The sequence below is a fragment of the Notolepis coatsorum genome, assembly GCF_963971535.1.
Source record: "Notolepis coatsorum genome assembly, chromosome: 12".
Classification (NCBI taxonomy): domain Eukaryota; kingdom Metazoa; phylum Chordata; class Actinopteri; order Aulopiformes; family Paralepididae; genus Notolepis; species Notolepis coatsorum.
The window spans coordinates 45,681,952-45,699,058 of NC_140176.1; the positions used below are offsets into that span (position 1 = coordinate 45,681,952).

The 17,107-nt window shown below is 45.3% G+C and overlaps 1 protein-coding gene across 1 annotated transcript in view; it reads left to right on the forward strand.

Moving 5' to 3' along the window:
• The window catches only part of dipk2ab (divergent protein kinase domain 2Ab), a 64,521-nt gene extending 47,672 nt beyond the window's left edge, over positions 1 to 16,849 (forward strand). The window contains exons 3-4 of the mRNA XM_084325679.1: positions 60 to 363; positions 14,114 to 16,849. Coding sequence (XP_084181805.1) covers positions 60 to 363; positions 14,114 to 14,463 — 654 coding nt within the window. The 3' untranslated portion in view covers positions 14,464 to 16,849. The remainder of the gene's footprint in view (positions 1 to 59; positions 364 to 14,113) is intronic.
• Positions 16,850 to 17,107: the final 258 nt, after the last annotated feature.

Below are 17,107 nucleotides of genomic sequence, written 5' to 3' on the forward strand. Positions count from 1 at the left end.
GCTCTCAAACTAAAACTATGTGTGTTTTTAAAACCCCTTTCCTTTTCTCCCCCACACAGAGCTTTCCGTCCGACGAGGGCTGGCCGTTCGCCAAGTACCTGGGGGCGTGCGGCCGCGTGGTGGCAGTCAACTACGTGGGAGAGGAGCTGTGGAGCTTCTACAACGCGCCGTGGGAGAAGCGTGTGGACCTGGCCCGCCAGCTGATGGACATCGCAGAGCAGCTGACCAACAACGACTTCGAGTTCGCCCTCTACCTGCTGGACGTCAGCTTCGACAACTTCGCGGTGGGGCCGCGCGACGGCAAGGTCATCGTGGTGGATGCCGAGAACGTCCTGGTGGCCGACAAGAGGCTGATCAAACAGAGTGAGTGGCCCGGGCGGACCGCCGTCGACCGCACACACACACGCACACACACACAGACACACACACACACAGACACACACACTAATGCTGTCCTCAAATATGTAGTTGACTAATAGTTATACGACTTTAATCTGATCAAATCGAGTGAGTGGCCCGGCGGACCACCGTCGACCGTACACGCACACAGACGCATACACATACATACACACATACATGCGTACACACACACACAGACGCAAACACACACACTGTGCTTATCTTAAAATCTAGTGATTACCAGAGATGTGCTTATCATCATAATTCTAGTGCTTAACAGAGATGTGCTTATTTTAAATCTTGGTCGACCAAATCGCTCGACTAATTGACTTAAAGATGTTGGTATATTTTTGTTAAAATAAGTGTTGAATAGCTCTACATTTTGACAGCCATCACTGATAGTGTTTTGTCACTAACATGGGTCTCTCAGTCCTTCCTCTCTACAGTAAACAGAAAATAAATGTTCTGGTATCCTGTTCTCTCTCCCAATCAGGAGAGAGAACTTTAGCTATATTAACTTATTTCAAGAAATCTTGCCAAGCCAAATTTGCTTAATGCTTGCAGATTATTTTACTTGTGTCAAGCACATATTTGCTAAAAAAATATATATATATTTCTTATTTTTGTCGGACCATTTTTGCAGTGTGGAGTTCTCTCTCCTGATTGGACGAAGTGGGATCGGATACCAGAACATGTATTTTGTGTTTACTGCAGAGGGACTGGGAGACCCATGTTACTGACCAGACACTCTATATCAGTGATGGCTGTCGGAGTGTAGAGCTATTATTTTAACATGTAGACCAGTTATTCTAACAAAAAGATGCCACTTATAGCACCTTTTTAAGAGGGGGCAGCCCTACCCGAGTATGGTATGAAGTTTGTATGCATGTCGTGTTTATGTGTGTGTGTGTGTATGTGTACCTGCGACCTAACGGTATGTGATAAACAGGACTGTATCTATTACGGCTTCCTCTCACAGTTGCCATGACAATTCCTCCTATTTGCGCGCGGGTGCTGCTTCCCATGCGCACGTCTGCACGTTCGTCCGTGTGACGCCTTTAAAAAAAAATTAACGTTGCTTCGTTAGGCTTTCTAATTTTTTTTCTTCTCCTACCCGCCGCCACCTCTGAGGGCTACAAATGTAAACCACCACTAAGTCTCCCACTAAATGTGTACATTCCCACTTGATATTTACAGAGGCTATTTCACACATGAATTGTGGAATATCATTACGCTTGTAAGATATCATCAAGTTTTCTCACATTTCCTCCCCTGCACGGTGAATAGCAAATAGCCCGGGCTCTATTAAAGGAAAGGGGCGACAACCGGCAGCCCTGATGGCTTGGCCTGTGTCTCTGACTGCTGGGAAAGCCTCTGCTCCTTTCGCACAAATGGAACGGCGACTGTGACCGCGGTCAAGGAGAGGTTACAAAGGAGCGGTCGGTGTCGCCTCATTCCTTTTTTACAACGAATGTAAATGTTGTAATGTAAATGTTTTCTATTTGTGAGTAGTTTGGGGATGGCTGTCATTGCCTGTGTGTCAATTTCCACCCTGCCTATGTATTGTATCTCCTGTGTGTGTGTGTCTGTCCCCTTCCTCCTCCTCCTCCTCCTCCTCCTCCTCCTCCTCCGCTGTGTGGCTAACATGCACATCAAAGCACAGATAACAAAGTCCCCCCCCCCCCCCCCCCCCTTGCCTTCTGAATGAACCTGGTAACAAGGGAAGAGCCTCATGTCATTGGTTAGTCAGTCTGCCTGCTTCACCTCAGCCCTTCAGAATGAACCTGGTAACAAGGGAAGAGCTTCATATCTGGTTAGAGTCAGTCTGCCTGCTTCACCTCAGCCCTTCTGAATAAACCTGGTAGTGTTGTCACGATACTGGAATTTCGAACTTCGATACGATACCTTGAAAAGTATCGATATTCGATACCATTTTCGATACCACCGGGAAAAAAGTTAAATCTTAAAATGTAATTTTTTTTTTTCTTTTTTTTTTTTTTTTTTTAATTATATATAAATGTTGCTTTTGTTGCTGGTTGATTCTCCTCAGCTTCTCTCTGGTACTATAAGAGAAGATAAATATAACATTTTTAAAACCCTTTGTTTATCTTTAGATCACACATTTAAAAATAACTGTTCATCTGTCACTTCAATCATTTTTATTGCAGAACCTGGTATTTTCTCAAGCAGACAGATGTAAACACTGTGTTGCATGTACCTGACAAACTGAACTGTTTGTATTACAGTCATATTCCGACTTAACTGAATGCACGTGTGTGTGTGTGTGTGTGTGTGGACTACTGTACTATTACAGGTATTGAAATGAACAATGCAACTTCCTTATACAAAAAAAGATATATATTTTTTTATGAATAATTAAATATCGATATTTCGGGAAATGAGTATTGAAACCGTTTTAAATATTCAGAATCGATATGTATCGATTTTTCGATATTTTTGTCAACACTAAAACCTGGTAACAAGGGAAGAGCTTCATATCTGGTTAGAGTCAGTCTGCCTGCTTCACCTCAGCCTTGTTCCTACGGCCACTACAACAGAGGAGGAGGCCACACAGCCAGGTCCTTCCATGTGGCTTCCTCCCTGCAGAAATCCCATTAAACTGATAAACTGGGGTGTTGGTAGTGTTGGGGTGCCGACCACTGTGTCCTGTGACAGATATGAGGTATGGTGTGTGTGCGGAGGGTGCTTGTGGTGGCAAACTCATACTGAGATAAAGTGCTCGCTGGCTGGCCAAAGTACAAAGTCTGTCACCAGGAACTGCAGATGGATGCACAGTATGTAGGCCTAGATCAGATGTGTGTGTGTACTTATATGTGCGCGTGCACGCATTTGGGGATGGCTGTCATTGCCTGTGTCAATTTCCTGTGTGTGTGTGTGTGTGTGAGCACATCTCTGTCTGCTTCCAAGTTTGACGATGGCTGTCATTGCCTGTGTGTCTAGTACATCAAACAAATGTCCCCTATAGAGCCACGCCCACGGTATTGTATCTCCTATGTGTGTTGTTGCCTGTGTGTACGTGTGTGCGTGTGACACCGCCAATAGCCACGATTTTCCACTCTGTCACGGGAAGTCCTTTCTAGTCCAGCAGAGTGATCCAGCGAGGTTGAGGCTCCCTTTTGTACCGTCGCACATTTAGAGCTTGACGACTCAAGCTGCTTACCCTGGCCATTCATGGTTTAAGCCTCAAGAATGTTTTGCGTGCCTCTTGGTTCTGTGTGTGTGCGTGCGTGCCAAGTGCCAGGGCACAGCGGGAGGAGAGGGGATGATGGTGGTGGTAATGAGAATTACGAGGTCATGGGTAATGTGTTAGGGACAGCGATGGGGGAAGCGGGAGGCGCTGACCTTCGAGGCCCCGGCGCTGCGGAGGACTCAATCCCGGCAATTAAGAGTGGAAGATTGAACCCGCGGCAGAAAGCACTGGCTGCGGAGCCTCGCGGGTCTAAACAAAAGCCCATTGATTTGCAAATCAAACGCGCGGGGAGGCACGTCTTCCGCCCCCCTGCGCTCCGCCGCCGGCATCCAAATTGATGCGAGTCGGTGAGTTGCGGCGTGTTTGCCTAATGCGACGGTGCACGGAGGAAATGCATTCCTCTCTTCAATGAGTTTGTAGCAGGAAGGTTCCACTCCAGAGGCTTCTGCACACCTTTACACTGCATAATACACCTCGTCGTATATATACCCTGCTCGTCATATACCCTGCTCGTCATATACCCTGCTCATCATATACCCTGCTCATCATATACCCTGCTCGTCATATACCCTGCTCGTCGTATACCCTGCTCATCATATACCCTGCTCATCGTATACCCTGCTCGTCGTATACCCTGCTCATCATATACCCTGCTCATCATATACGCTGCTCATCATATACCCTGCTCATCATATACCCTGCTCATCATATACCCTGCTCATCGTATACCCTGCTCATCATATACCCTGCTCATCGTATACCCTGCTCGTCATATACCCTGCTCGTCATATACCCTGCTCATCGTATACCCTGCTCATCGTATACCCTGCTCATCGTATACCCTGCTCATAGTATATCCTGCTCATAGTATATCCTGCTCATAGTATATCCTGCTCAGGCTCTCTGGTTTGCTCACTCGGTCGCTCAACTCACTCACTTACTTGCTCCACTCACTCGCTTACTCACTCATTCACTCACACACTCGCAAAGCTTCTACTTGAATGGCACCAGTATGGCTGAGCTAACGGGTAAACTATTTCAGGCCCAGCTGATTGGCTGATTCCAATTGGAACTATAATTGACAGCATACACAAAGAATTTTTACTTTAACTTTCTTCAATGAAAAAATTAACTGTTCATAATAAAACATACATTTTCTCAAACTGCAACCAGATTACAGGGCCATCTCTCACTCAAAACAAATCTCAAAATAAAAAAGGTGCTCCAGCCTCCAGGTTATTGTATCAAAACATTAGGATGTTTCATTAACCTCTTAACAGGTGGCAGCACGTATACGTCCCGTTTTGCACTTGCCCGCACGTCACAGCACCTTGCGAGCGTCTACCGGCGGCTCGGGCTGCATTTTTCGGCAAACGTATAATATACTGTTCAAAAAAATCAATTTGCCGCCGTTCGAACGCCACCTCACTCGACCAATTACGTGCCTCTGTTCTCGAGTTACATGACTATATGTCAGGCGAGTGTCTTTACAAATGACCACTTCGGACAGTATACGCTTGAGAACTGATCACCGCTGATGTTGAAAATGATAGGTCAGTGTTGTAGCCAACGAGTGTCCGCTTCCAACGATACCCCACGTGGGGGGGGTGCAAATATAGGAAGTAGGTGAAAGTTGACGAGCGAAAATGAGAAATGACTCAGACTTCACTACGCACGGTGGTGGATGGCAGAAATGGATTTTGATACTATTTTCTTTTGGCGTCTGTTTACTAAAACCTCTCTCGAAGACTAATTTCTGAATGGATTTTTATAAATATTTTAATCTTTATAAATCCTGTACTAAATAAGACTTCAGGCTTCAGTGTTTTCCAGCTCATACCTCTATGCTGGAATAATGGAATATGGACTCTTGCAACCACTAAAGAAAAATGTTGAGTACACAAGTTCAACTCAAGTTCAAACCTCTATTACTCTATTTCATTAGCACTAAAAGTAACTTCAGAATGTTATCTTTCAAACGAGACCAGGCTCATGCATGTGCTAAGTATAAAGCTAAGCTTTGCAAAAGAAAGTATGCAGTCCTCAAGTTCAAGTAAAATAAAATTGCCACTTTTCTGCCTGCCTGTTAACACATTGACCGCCACAGCAGGGGGCGTTGATACCCCATTCATTGCCAGGTCTTTAATAGACATACACGGTCCACACAGATAGCTGTTATCGGGGTAGAAATAAATGTCAGATCAACGATCAAATTCATATATGATGTTCCTACCTTGTATCTGATGTAATGCAAAAGAGATAATCCAAATATCTTATCGCAATTCCAAATAATGCTTGTGGAGGTCCGCACCACACTACCGACCGTTTCACAATGACGGGCAGGCGGAGTTACTGATGCCATCGTTGTATAGAAGTGGCTCGCCTGAATATTTAAACCCTGCCCGCCCGGCTCAGATCGCCTCCTAAAAGACACAAGCCCATTTTCAATGAGATGCAATAGCTCCGCCTGGCAGTAGAGGGCGGTGTTGACCGTGCCAGCTCAGACAGGGTCTGAAGACTATACCAGAGGCTGCAGCTATCAAGTCAAGTCAAGAGTTTGATTTGTCACGGCATACAAGTATACAATGAAATGCGGGTGGTCTTGCCTGCCACGATGTGCAATACAGTGGTACAACATGTAATAGAATCCAATAAAAAACAACATTGTGCAATAAACAGGTAACAGGTAACATGGTGGGACATCTCGGTATCTGTACATAGTTATTTACAGGGCATATAGGACATGCTAGGTAGCTTAGGTAGTGCAATACACTGTTACTGTTGTTATACTAATTTAAAGTGACCTTTCCTTTTTGGCCATAAGTGTGGGCGTGTGCGGCATGAGTGTGTGTCTGCTCATGTTAAAGTGTTAAAGTGGCTGCTAGCTATGAATTATGAATAGAATAGCGAATAAACGAAATAATGATCCCAAAAACTAGTAAACTCGTTATTGGCGTTATTCGATTGGCGGCCAATAACGAGTAAACTTGTTTTCTGGCGGGGAATGTGTTAAGAGGTTAATATATACACAACAGCCAATACTTATTGTGTAACCAGGTTCATGCCATCTGTGTAGCCTCAAGCCTGGCCAGTTCAAGAGATTAGTCCCGCCCCAATGATTTTGATTGACAGCCTAGTGTGATACCCCCCCCCCCCCCCCCTTCCATCAATGGGTGCACCTCTAATTATATAATTAGAAGACCTCATTTCAAGGCAATGATGGGTTAGTTATATAGTTTAATAACTCATTTATTTTCCTGTGCCGAGGGAACCACTCTTATTTGAACGGAAAGAAAATCCTAGTTCCATGTCCTTTCTCAGTTTGACCTTGTGGTGTGTGTGTGTGGGGGATGGGGTGTGGGGATAAGTGGAGTGAGAATGCGTATGAATGTGTATAAGCAAGGCCGGAGGAGTGCGTACTGGATCTGACAGACGGGACACCAACCAGGCTACCTCATCTGGCGCTCCCAGAGTAAATTTGAATTGGAAATTATGTGGTTTGCTTTGGAAATATTCTCTCTTTGTTTTCTTTTCCTGGCCTCCGGAAGAAGAGGGGAATGGAGGGGGTGTTGAGATGGGAGGTAGATAGACACAGCTCTTTACCTTTTGTTGAAACTCAAGAGTGTTTTGCTGCACTCTTCATTATCCTTCAGAGCCTCCTGTACAAGTTTATATTTTTTTTATATGCCGTAAAAAAAAAGACTTGCCGATGCCATCTGTCAATCAGAGCCGAGGTACGATGCGTGGCTACCTCTGAAACATTAATTGCCTTCACTTCACCTTGTTTGTTTTCTTTGCATGTGTGGGCACCCATATTCATGCCTGCACTTAAAGAGTCCTTTTAAAGTACAGACACTTTACTTTCAGGAGTTTTTATAGACAAGTTTTTGCAGTTTTTGATTGATTGTAAAAGAAAAAGAGTAAAGCCTTCTACTAGTCCATGTCTCAGTCTATAGACTTCCCAAGCCATATAAAGACTTTATAATAAGGGTGTGCCTGGGTAGTGTAGAGGTCTATAGGCTTCCCAAATCATATAAAGACATTATAACGAGGGTGCATCTGGGTAGTGTAGAGGTCTATAGGCTTCCCAAATCAGATAAAGACACATCTGGGTAGTGTAGAGGTCGTCTAACCACTCACCTACCACTGCAGAGACCCCGGTTAAATTCCTGGCAACGGTACCTCCAGCTTGGCCGGTTGTCCCTACAAACACAATTGACACTTTGACAGTGTTTCACGATGGGAATCCGATGGGGTATGAGACCTGGACGTCGCAACAGCGACTCCCATGGCCTGTTTAGCACAGAGGGGATCTGGGGAAGATGGCGTGCCGTGAACCTCCACGCGTGTTATGTTCTCCCAGTGAAACTCCTCGCTGTCGGGTGAAGAGAAGAAACGGAATTCTAAGATTTCCGGTCTTGTGTTGTTCCATTGCATGACCTTGGGTGGTTTTAATATTCACACACAGTATGTTAATCCCATGGCAAGCAATTTTTGCTGTATTTTGGCATTCTTCACACATACCCATGTACTAGGGCATAATACTCTTGACCTCCATTATATCAGGCTTTCTATGGATAATATTAATGTGGAGGATGCATGTTTTTCTCATCACATGCCTATTTGTGTTTTCATCTAGTCCTTCGTGCTGCTCTGTGTGCTCTATCCCCCTGTTACATAAATGATCTCGCTGCAGATCAGTTTGCTGAAGCCTATCAAATAAAAGCATTGCAACCTCTATTCTTTTTCCTGCATCGCCACCTCTATTTTTATTTTTTCTGCCTCTGAGCTTCTTTCAAGCCCAGAATAAATGACTGTCCCTATAATTCCTCCTGCTCGGCTGTCCTGAACATCCCAAACTTAAATCCCATCAGCGGTCGGACAATTCAATCTCTGAGCGGAGATTGAAAGAAGATTACCTCTCGGTTTCATTTGAAATATTCAAAATGAATATAGAAAATTCTGACTGGTCTAAAATCCTGTTCAGCACTCTAAATGTTGTCCTCAATCCCCCGTATTCCTTACGCTGCAGAAGCATCCACGAACATCTGAAGTTTTTCACTGAAGAAATTGAAACCATTAGATCATCGTTCTCTCTGGGACACCCCGCCCCACTGCTTAGGGGCCCCCGACTACCTTTAATCAATTATAAGCGGTCTCTTTGTCTGGGTCGAGGAACATAGTCACGCACCTGAAACCCACTACCTCTACTACGATGATGTGCCCTCCCATATCATAAAGGATACGTTTGATGTAATTGGACCCATCATTCAAGTTATTATTAATTCTTGCTTGGCCTCTGGTACCGTCCCTGCATGTCCAAAAACATAACCTTGATGGCCCTTCTCTAAGTTGGCATTTGTTTTTAAATAATTATGGAGAAAATGGTCCTGTCATAGCTATGACCATACCTGAATACCAACATCTTTCATCCGTTTCATTTGAAACGGCTCTGTTAAAGGTAACAAAAGATCTGTTACTCTCCGTCGACTCCAGGGCCGGTTTTAGTGTGCCAAAATTTTTCTTTGGGTGTGTTTTTCTGTGCTGTCTGGCACGTTACCTCTAAATCGACCTCTCTCTCTCTGTCGTCCTGGGTTGTCGGAGTTGAGATCTGATGCAAGCTACTGCTATTGTGTCTTCACTCTTCATCCCCCCAAAAAAGAATTGGGTGTGTTTTGCTGTGCTGTCTGGCACTTTACCTCTTAATCAGCCTCTCTCTGTTTTTGCACCCTGGGTTGTCAGAGTGGAGATCAGATGCATGCTCCTGCTATTGTGCCCTCAGGCAGCTCCAGCATATAGCAGTGTGTTTTTGCTCTGCTGTCTTGCACTTCTCAACCCATTTAGACCTCAGGCAACCTCTAAAACGTCTTCTAAAACCTAAGGTATTGTTGTAAACAACCTCCTGAAACCAGAGTGTTAACGTTCACAAAGATTGTTATTTCTCAGCCTCTATAGCCGATGGAAGCATGATATGAAAACCAGCTGAGAGCTTAAACCTTCGTTTTTTTTTTTTTCATCTCAATTTCGTGTTTTTTCCAATTCTCCCCTCCCCTGTCTTGAACGTTGCTCGACTATGCCCCCCACTGGTCGGTTGTAGGGAGGATAGAAGCCTTGCATCACGTGTCCCCTCCAGCCTGTCGCATCTTTTCACCTGCCAGCGCGGACTCTCATTTGCGAGGTGTAACGCATGGGAGGCTCACACTACCCCCCGCCACTTCCTGTCTCTGCTGTGCAGGCGTCCCCCAACCGACCTGTAGGAGTCGCTGTCCACAACGTCCAAATTACCACCCATCGACTTCCACCCGCTGACTCTGCCAATTGAGCCAGTATGACGGCCGGCCCAAGCCGGAGGCAATGCTGACACCCGGATTTGAGACCGGAGTCTCTTGCATTGGTGACGAGCACAATCTCTGCTGCGCCACCCAGCCGCCCCAACCTTTGGCTTTTATTGAGAATTACTTTACTTTGCCCTAATGTTCAATTTTTTTTTATTATCAATAAACAAAAGAATAAATTTGTACACATTTTAAAGTGATTTGTTTAAGTGGCTGTGTACTTACTGTATACTTACTGGTTGTATACAGGTTATATACAGTCACTGTTCTTACTGAACTGAAAATGTTAATCTTAATTTGTAGTTATTATTATCCATCATCATCAGACAATTTACAATATTATAATTTCTTATTATCATCGTAATTTCTACAATTATTGTCCTAATTTATTACCATTATTATACACACAAGCGTTACACCTGGTCTTAATGGGTTAATCAGCTCTCTGTGTTGAGCCCGGGGTTCTGCCATTGTGCTCTCAGGCCTCTCCAGTTTATGGCTGTGTGTTTGTGTATGAGGTGTATATTTGAATGAATTATAGATTTGTTTTCATATCCGTTTAAAATCATTTTATTATTGTTAATAGTAGTAGTAAATGTAATGGACCCATCAGCTTAAAATCTATATGTTTATATGGCTTAGTTCACCACAACATGTATCTTAATGTAAGACAGGTTATTTTTCCATATTGGATAATGCATTTGCTTTTTCCACACTTAATCACTGTCATTTCAACAGTGTCTACGCTGTCTTTTCAGAACCACAATTGCACAAAAGTTGGAAACAGTTGGAAAGTTGGAAACTCGTATGTCGTATTTCTCTACCACATTCCAGTATGGTACTGTGCTATTTTCCCATTGGCTGAACACAATAAAAAAAATTCTTAACTCTTGATTGGGTGTGCAAGACACGTTTGGTTGGACTGAGCCCACCCCTGCCCCTAGCTATGGCCGGCCTCGGTTGACTGCAGAAAATGCCATCCTGTTTTTACTAGATCTTAGTGTTGCCTTCGACACTGTGGATCATGACATCCTTTTGACAAGTCTCAAACAGTGGGTTGGTATTAAGGGGACAGCACAGAACTGGTTCTCTAGGAAACATTATTAGAAAGCATAACATCTCATGTCACCTTTTATGCTGATGATTCACAGCTGTACCTCCCACTGAAATCTAGGGATTCCCTACAGCTTCTCCCGGAATTATTTCCTTCAGCTAAACGGTAACAAAACTGAAGAAATAATTATCGTTTGTCCCTTCAAGTCCAGAAGCCATCTCAACAGTAAGCTAGGCCTCACCAGATAAAGACGTCCAATCTCCTGAGTGACCTGGCCAAGGACAGCAAAAGCACATTAGGTTCAGACAAAAACAAAAACATTCAGACAAGTGAGCTCATGATTTTAGACACACATTTCCAAGGAAAGAAAATACCGTCAATTAAAACAACTGTTTTCTATGGTCTCAGGACATCGTGCTAAATGTGCTAAAATACTAAACCTTGGGTGTTATCTTTGATTCTGAGCTTTGTCCTGACAAACAAATCCGTTCTGCTGTTAGAAATCGTTACTATCAGTTAAGAACCATTTCCAAACTCGAGACAATTCTGTCTTTTAATAAAAAAGGAATTCATGACATCACGACTGAAATATTGCAAGTCTCTATTCTTAGGCCTTCCCCACCCTTAATTAACTAACTCACAGATGGTCCAAAATGCAGCTGGTACTTGTTGACTGATACTAAAAAGTGTAAGAACATCAGGCCCCGCCCCCTGGCCCTGCCCCCTGGCCTCAACTAGAACCATAAGGTGACGGAGCCTCTGCAGTTGCAGATCCGCGATCGTGGAACCAGTTGCCGTTGGATACTGCATTAAGACTCTCCCATCTCTGTTTTTAAATCTAGGCTAAAGACACATTTCTGTTCACTGGCCCTTTTTGGCCCACTAATCTCTCAATCTTTTATGTCTGATTCTGTCTTTGTACCTTGTTGTTGGTGGTGGTATGTGTGGTGGAACCGGAGAGGTTAATAAAATTAGGTTTATCTGGGAGGAAAGGGTGCAGGGAGGGACGACCAGGTGAGGAAAGAAGGGTACAGGGTGGAGGGACGACCAGGTGAGGGGAGAGGAAAGGAGGGTACAGGGGGGAGGCCTTGAAAGGACATTTTTGTTGAAACGCAATGTTTCTCTTTGTGTTTTACTTTTCACTTCACTTCACAAAAGGACACCTTTTGAATGTCCTTTTCGTCCAGCGATTGGACGAATTGTAATTTACTCACTATGCTGATTGAGGTGGATGCGGCCTCCTCTGCAGTGTTGGGGGGGTCACAGGGGACCCCTATAGCCGACGAGTGTCCGATCCCGTATAGCTGACGGGCCGGGGCCTGGTGTCTGATTGAATTGTTCTGACTAGCCAGGACGAGTGCATTAGAGGCACTGATTTGCTGATTATGCGTTGGCATTCTCAGGGGTTCCCTCCCCCGAATGCTATTGATCCGCTTTTTAATGCAACACCGATGGCTTTCTCATCACTCCCCAGTCCCCTTATTCTTCCGCTCCCTCTCTTGGCACAGAGTCTCCGAACACCGAAACCAAAACGTGAAAAAACGCTGACGTGGGGAAATTGATTCGCTCTATAAAAAAGAAACATGCTGAAAAGTGTTTCATTTTCGTCAGGATGAAGTGGTGGATGAGTTTGAGTGGCGGTGTGCATGCATGCAAAATACAGTTTGGGGTAATCGTACTTTCTTTTTCCTTACTCTGCCTTTACTCTGGATCGAGTAAGAACTCTGATTAACTCATCGTGGCCCACATGAGAGAGCGGTGGCTTTTCGCTCTCGATAATGACATCCCAGGTCCATTTGGGGGGAGAAATTACAAAAATACATCACGACATTACCATAATTGTCTACAGTTATAAAATACTGATGGATAAGCCGTGAATTTTGGTATTTAATTTATGTATTTCTTTCATTAATTATACAATTCCATCGCGGCGATAATGGAATTTAGTTCATTTGAGTGGAATTATGATACTAACTCTCCTGTCAATGAGGGCCACGCCTCCTCAACCTACTGAGAGTTGGCTGTGCTCAGAGAGGGTGACCTAAAACGGCTAGAACACATTAAAAGATGCACCTGAAGCTGAAAAGAACATTCCAGAATGAGCTTATTTCGACTGAAATTACATCATTGCACTGGTTCTTATACATTTCTCACCACCTCACAATTTTGAATTGATAAATAATCAAATAAATCACTCATCTCTGCATTTTGTACAAGAAGGTAAGTTGGCTGTCCCTGTCTGCTCGTAGGCTTCACCATTGGTACATCTTCCTCTATAAAGCATTACTTGCACCGTTACCTCTATATCTCTGTACACACATTACCGTTTCGTCAAACTCTTCCTACAGCTTGCGTTCTTCTCAGGACTTTCTTTCTACCTCAGTCCCACGAGTTCACACTGAGTTTGGGAAGAGGGCTTTTGTGTACTCTGCTCCATTTACCTGGAATGGACTTCAAAAACCTCTTAAATTCCAGGCTTTTATTACTTTGCACAGTTTTAAAACCCTAATTACTGACCTTTTTAATAACTTGACATGAATATAGGAGTGTGCAAAATGCTTCTCTGCTTAATTCCTACTGGTTACTGTAGTGTACACGCTGCATTAATGTTATGTTTGATGCTATGCTTAACCTGACCTTCCCTCTCAAATAATCCCCTGTAACCCCCCTCAAGAAGCTCAAGCTGGTGAAAACAATTATTTAGTTGGGAGTGTGGAGTCCCTTTTGGATGCGCTTCAGTTGCTTTGATTATTTAATGTCAGGAGTTCAAAAAATCTAATTCGATTTGTGGGAAGTCCTCCTGCAACTTGTTTAGAAATAATTGACTTAATGGGAAGTCCTTCAACAACTTTTTTAAACTGGTGCTACTCTTTTAAATATAAAAACATGGACTAGGGACAAACTAAAGCTTTTTTCTGGCTTTATTAAAAGTAATTTTGTTTACGTGACCTGGATTGAGATCAGTAAGTTGTAACATGGTGATTTTACCGCAGCCCAATAAAGGCGTTTGGAAGGAGTGACGTGCCCCATCCGCACTCTATAAACATAATTGACTAAGTGTTTTATGTCGTGATGCGTTGTCCTGATGTCGTTTCTCCTTCCTCCTCCCCGCAGATAAGCCGGAGAACTACGACGTGTGGTACGAGAGCCGCTTCGAGGAGTGCGACAAGGAGGCCTGCCTGTCCTTCTCCAAGGAGTCCCTGTGCTCCCGGGTGACGGTGGACCACAACTACTACGCCGTGTGCCAGAACCTGCTGTCCCGCTACGCCACGTGGCGCGGCACCACGGGGGGCCTCCTCCACGACGCCCCCGCCCACATAGCCAAAGACGGCCAGCTGGAGGCGCTGCTGGACGAGTGCACCAACCCCAAGAAGCACTACGGACGCTTCCAGGCGGCCAAGGAGCTGCGGGAGTACCTCACCCAGCTGGCGGCCGCCTCGTCCTCCTCGGCCACGGCCAGGTAATGAACGGACACAGCGGCGGCCCGTGGCGGGCTCTGGACCCTGGCCTTTGTACTTTTTTTTTTTTTTTGGGAGATCCTGGCCCCCTTGTACGCGATGTCACCGACCCTTCCTCGGCCCCCGGGAAAAGCCTTCGCCGGGAAGTGTTGGAACTGAACTGTGGAGCGAAGGGGCAGAAGCTCAGGCTTAACCCCCCCCCCCCCCCGGGTTAGCTTTTTGTCCGCAAGAGGAGGGTGGAGCCTAGAGAGATCTGCTTAGGACCAGAGCAGGTTGAGGGACAAGGAGGGACCCCCCCCCCTGGAGCAGGCCTGCCGTCCTGGGGGGAAGGGCTCCGGTACACGCTCCGCGTCCTCTACTGACGCTAGGCTAACGCCACACTCACCCAAAACGTCCAAGCAGCAGAAGCAGCAGCTACCCAGACTTTACATCCACCCCTGCTCATTCTGTAGACACTACCCCCTCTCTCTCTCTCTCTCCCGCGCTCTCTCCCTCTCCCCTCATCAAAATAACATTGTGTTTTGCCAACATTGAATCTTTGACACTTGTTTTGCCCCTCCTCCAGCCCCAGCCTCTCTCTGTCTCGCGAAGAATTGAATTTCAGTACGTTGGCGCATTTACTTTGTTTTCCGCTGAGCTGTGGCCTCCTTTCAGTAGCGGGTCTGCGAAGGAAAGGTAGCAGGAACCGCAGCCGGTACAGAGAGAGATGGGGGGGGGGGGGGGGGGGGGGGAGCGTTTAAAGCAGGGGGGAGGGAGGAAAAAAAACTTGATGGCTATAAAAAATTTAAGTTTTTTTCCTGCTACTTCTATCAATCACTAATTGTCCAGGTCTCTGGAGTGTGGCAATCAGCATTTATCACTATTCTTTCTCTCTTAAGGAACTTATAGGAAAAGAAAAGAGTGACTGCTGTACATAGGAACGGGGAAAGAAGGAGGATAATTGGACGGCGGTCCATCAATGCTGGCGTGCATATACCAAAGAGGCTATATGTAACATGTTACGATTAGGAAGCCCCCACCTCTCTACGCCCGCCCCCCCCCCTGCTGTGCGGAGCAGCAGTGCTTTTCCCTCCAATTATCCCCCCGCCAGAGCCGCCCAGAGGAGTGTCAACACAATCTGCATGGGAAATGGGCTCCTCGTTAATGAGGTCAAAGCAAATCCAAGGTTTAAACAAACATAGGAAGCGCTGTATTCCAGGATCATACTATACTCACATTCACGTAAGTGTCATTGTTGATTGATGAAACATAAGGGGGAGGAAATAAATAATTGGCTCCGCCCTGGATTATTTCCCCTTCCGTCAAGGTCAGACGCTCTAGATCGACGAGGAGGAGTGGGGAGCGATTTGATTTAGACGTTCTCTTCCGAGGTGTGAAGTGGGTCTAGTGGGGCACTGTAGCTCCATGTTCTGTTAATCGGCTGTAATTGATGAACGGATCTCTTTGTGGAGCTCTCTCCTGCCGGGGGTTCAATCCGGTCAGCTCTAGTGAACGACTTGAGTCGTCTGGGGGGGGGGGGGGGGGGGGCAGGAGACAGTGGGGGTCCTGAATGAACGCCACTAGTCACCCCCCCTCACAGGAACCAAACTGTGACCTGCACCGTCTACATTTCTCAAACCTTGAAATCCTGTCGAATGTTTAAAATGAGACGTCTTCAGTCGCCGACGTCCGTTTGAGTCACCGAGCTCTCCAAGGGTGTCTTCTATACACTTTTCCTTGAATCTCCAGCGAATTAGCATGTCTGGCTTGATTTTACACTTGGTGGACCAATAAATTAACACATATCATAAATACTGACTCATTCGGTAATAGATTTTTACGTAGGGCGGTGGGGGGAGGGGGCTCTCCTCCCTGGTCCCGTTTGTTTCGTATGATCTGTCTCGACGTTATGAAATGAGGAAAACAAAACGTCCAATGGGGAGTGTCACTCAGCCACGGCCAATAGGAAGCCAGATAATCGAGTCGTCCGACTCCCGTCACTAGACGCCTAGTGAGGAAAGCTCTGGGGGAGAGTGGGAGAAAATGAATAAAGAGGTTTGCTTTTTGTCCATTTTGCAAGAACTGGGAGGGGGGGTCAACATCACAGCCTGTCAGTTTGGAAAAGCAATAAAGAGTTGTTTGGCTAACGGCTATATGATTTTTGTTTTTTGAATCTCCCCTTTTGTTGTATGAGGTACGTCTCTGTTTCCCCCTATAGCTCGGAGGAACTCCCTAGTCGGAGGTGGTTTGTGCGTAAATAACTGTTCGCTTTTGTACTGTAATTTTTTTTTCATTTGAGTATTACATCAGCCTCGTCTGATTTTATTGTGCCTTTCATTCAAAAGTTGTATTGACAACTTTTTAGTGGGTTTAAATATTAAAAAATAAATGAAGATATATATATATACATACATTTGTGAGTTATTTTTCATTCCTCTCCCCGCGTGCCGCAGGTGCTGGGAGACCCCCCGCGTGGCGTCTCTGAACCGGTGCGCTCTGGTCACTCAGCTGGTGGTCTCCGTTTGCTGCTTGCTCTCCACTTAATATTCCGCATCCCTCTCGCTTCCTGTTGCTCATCGTTCCCCACCATGCCACGTTCCCTCTTCCAGTCGGGATTGGGATCAGTCTCCCGTTAATCTGCTTTTGGTTGTTCATTTGTTTTTATTTTATT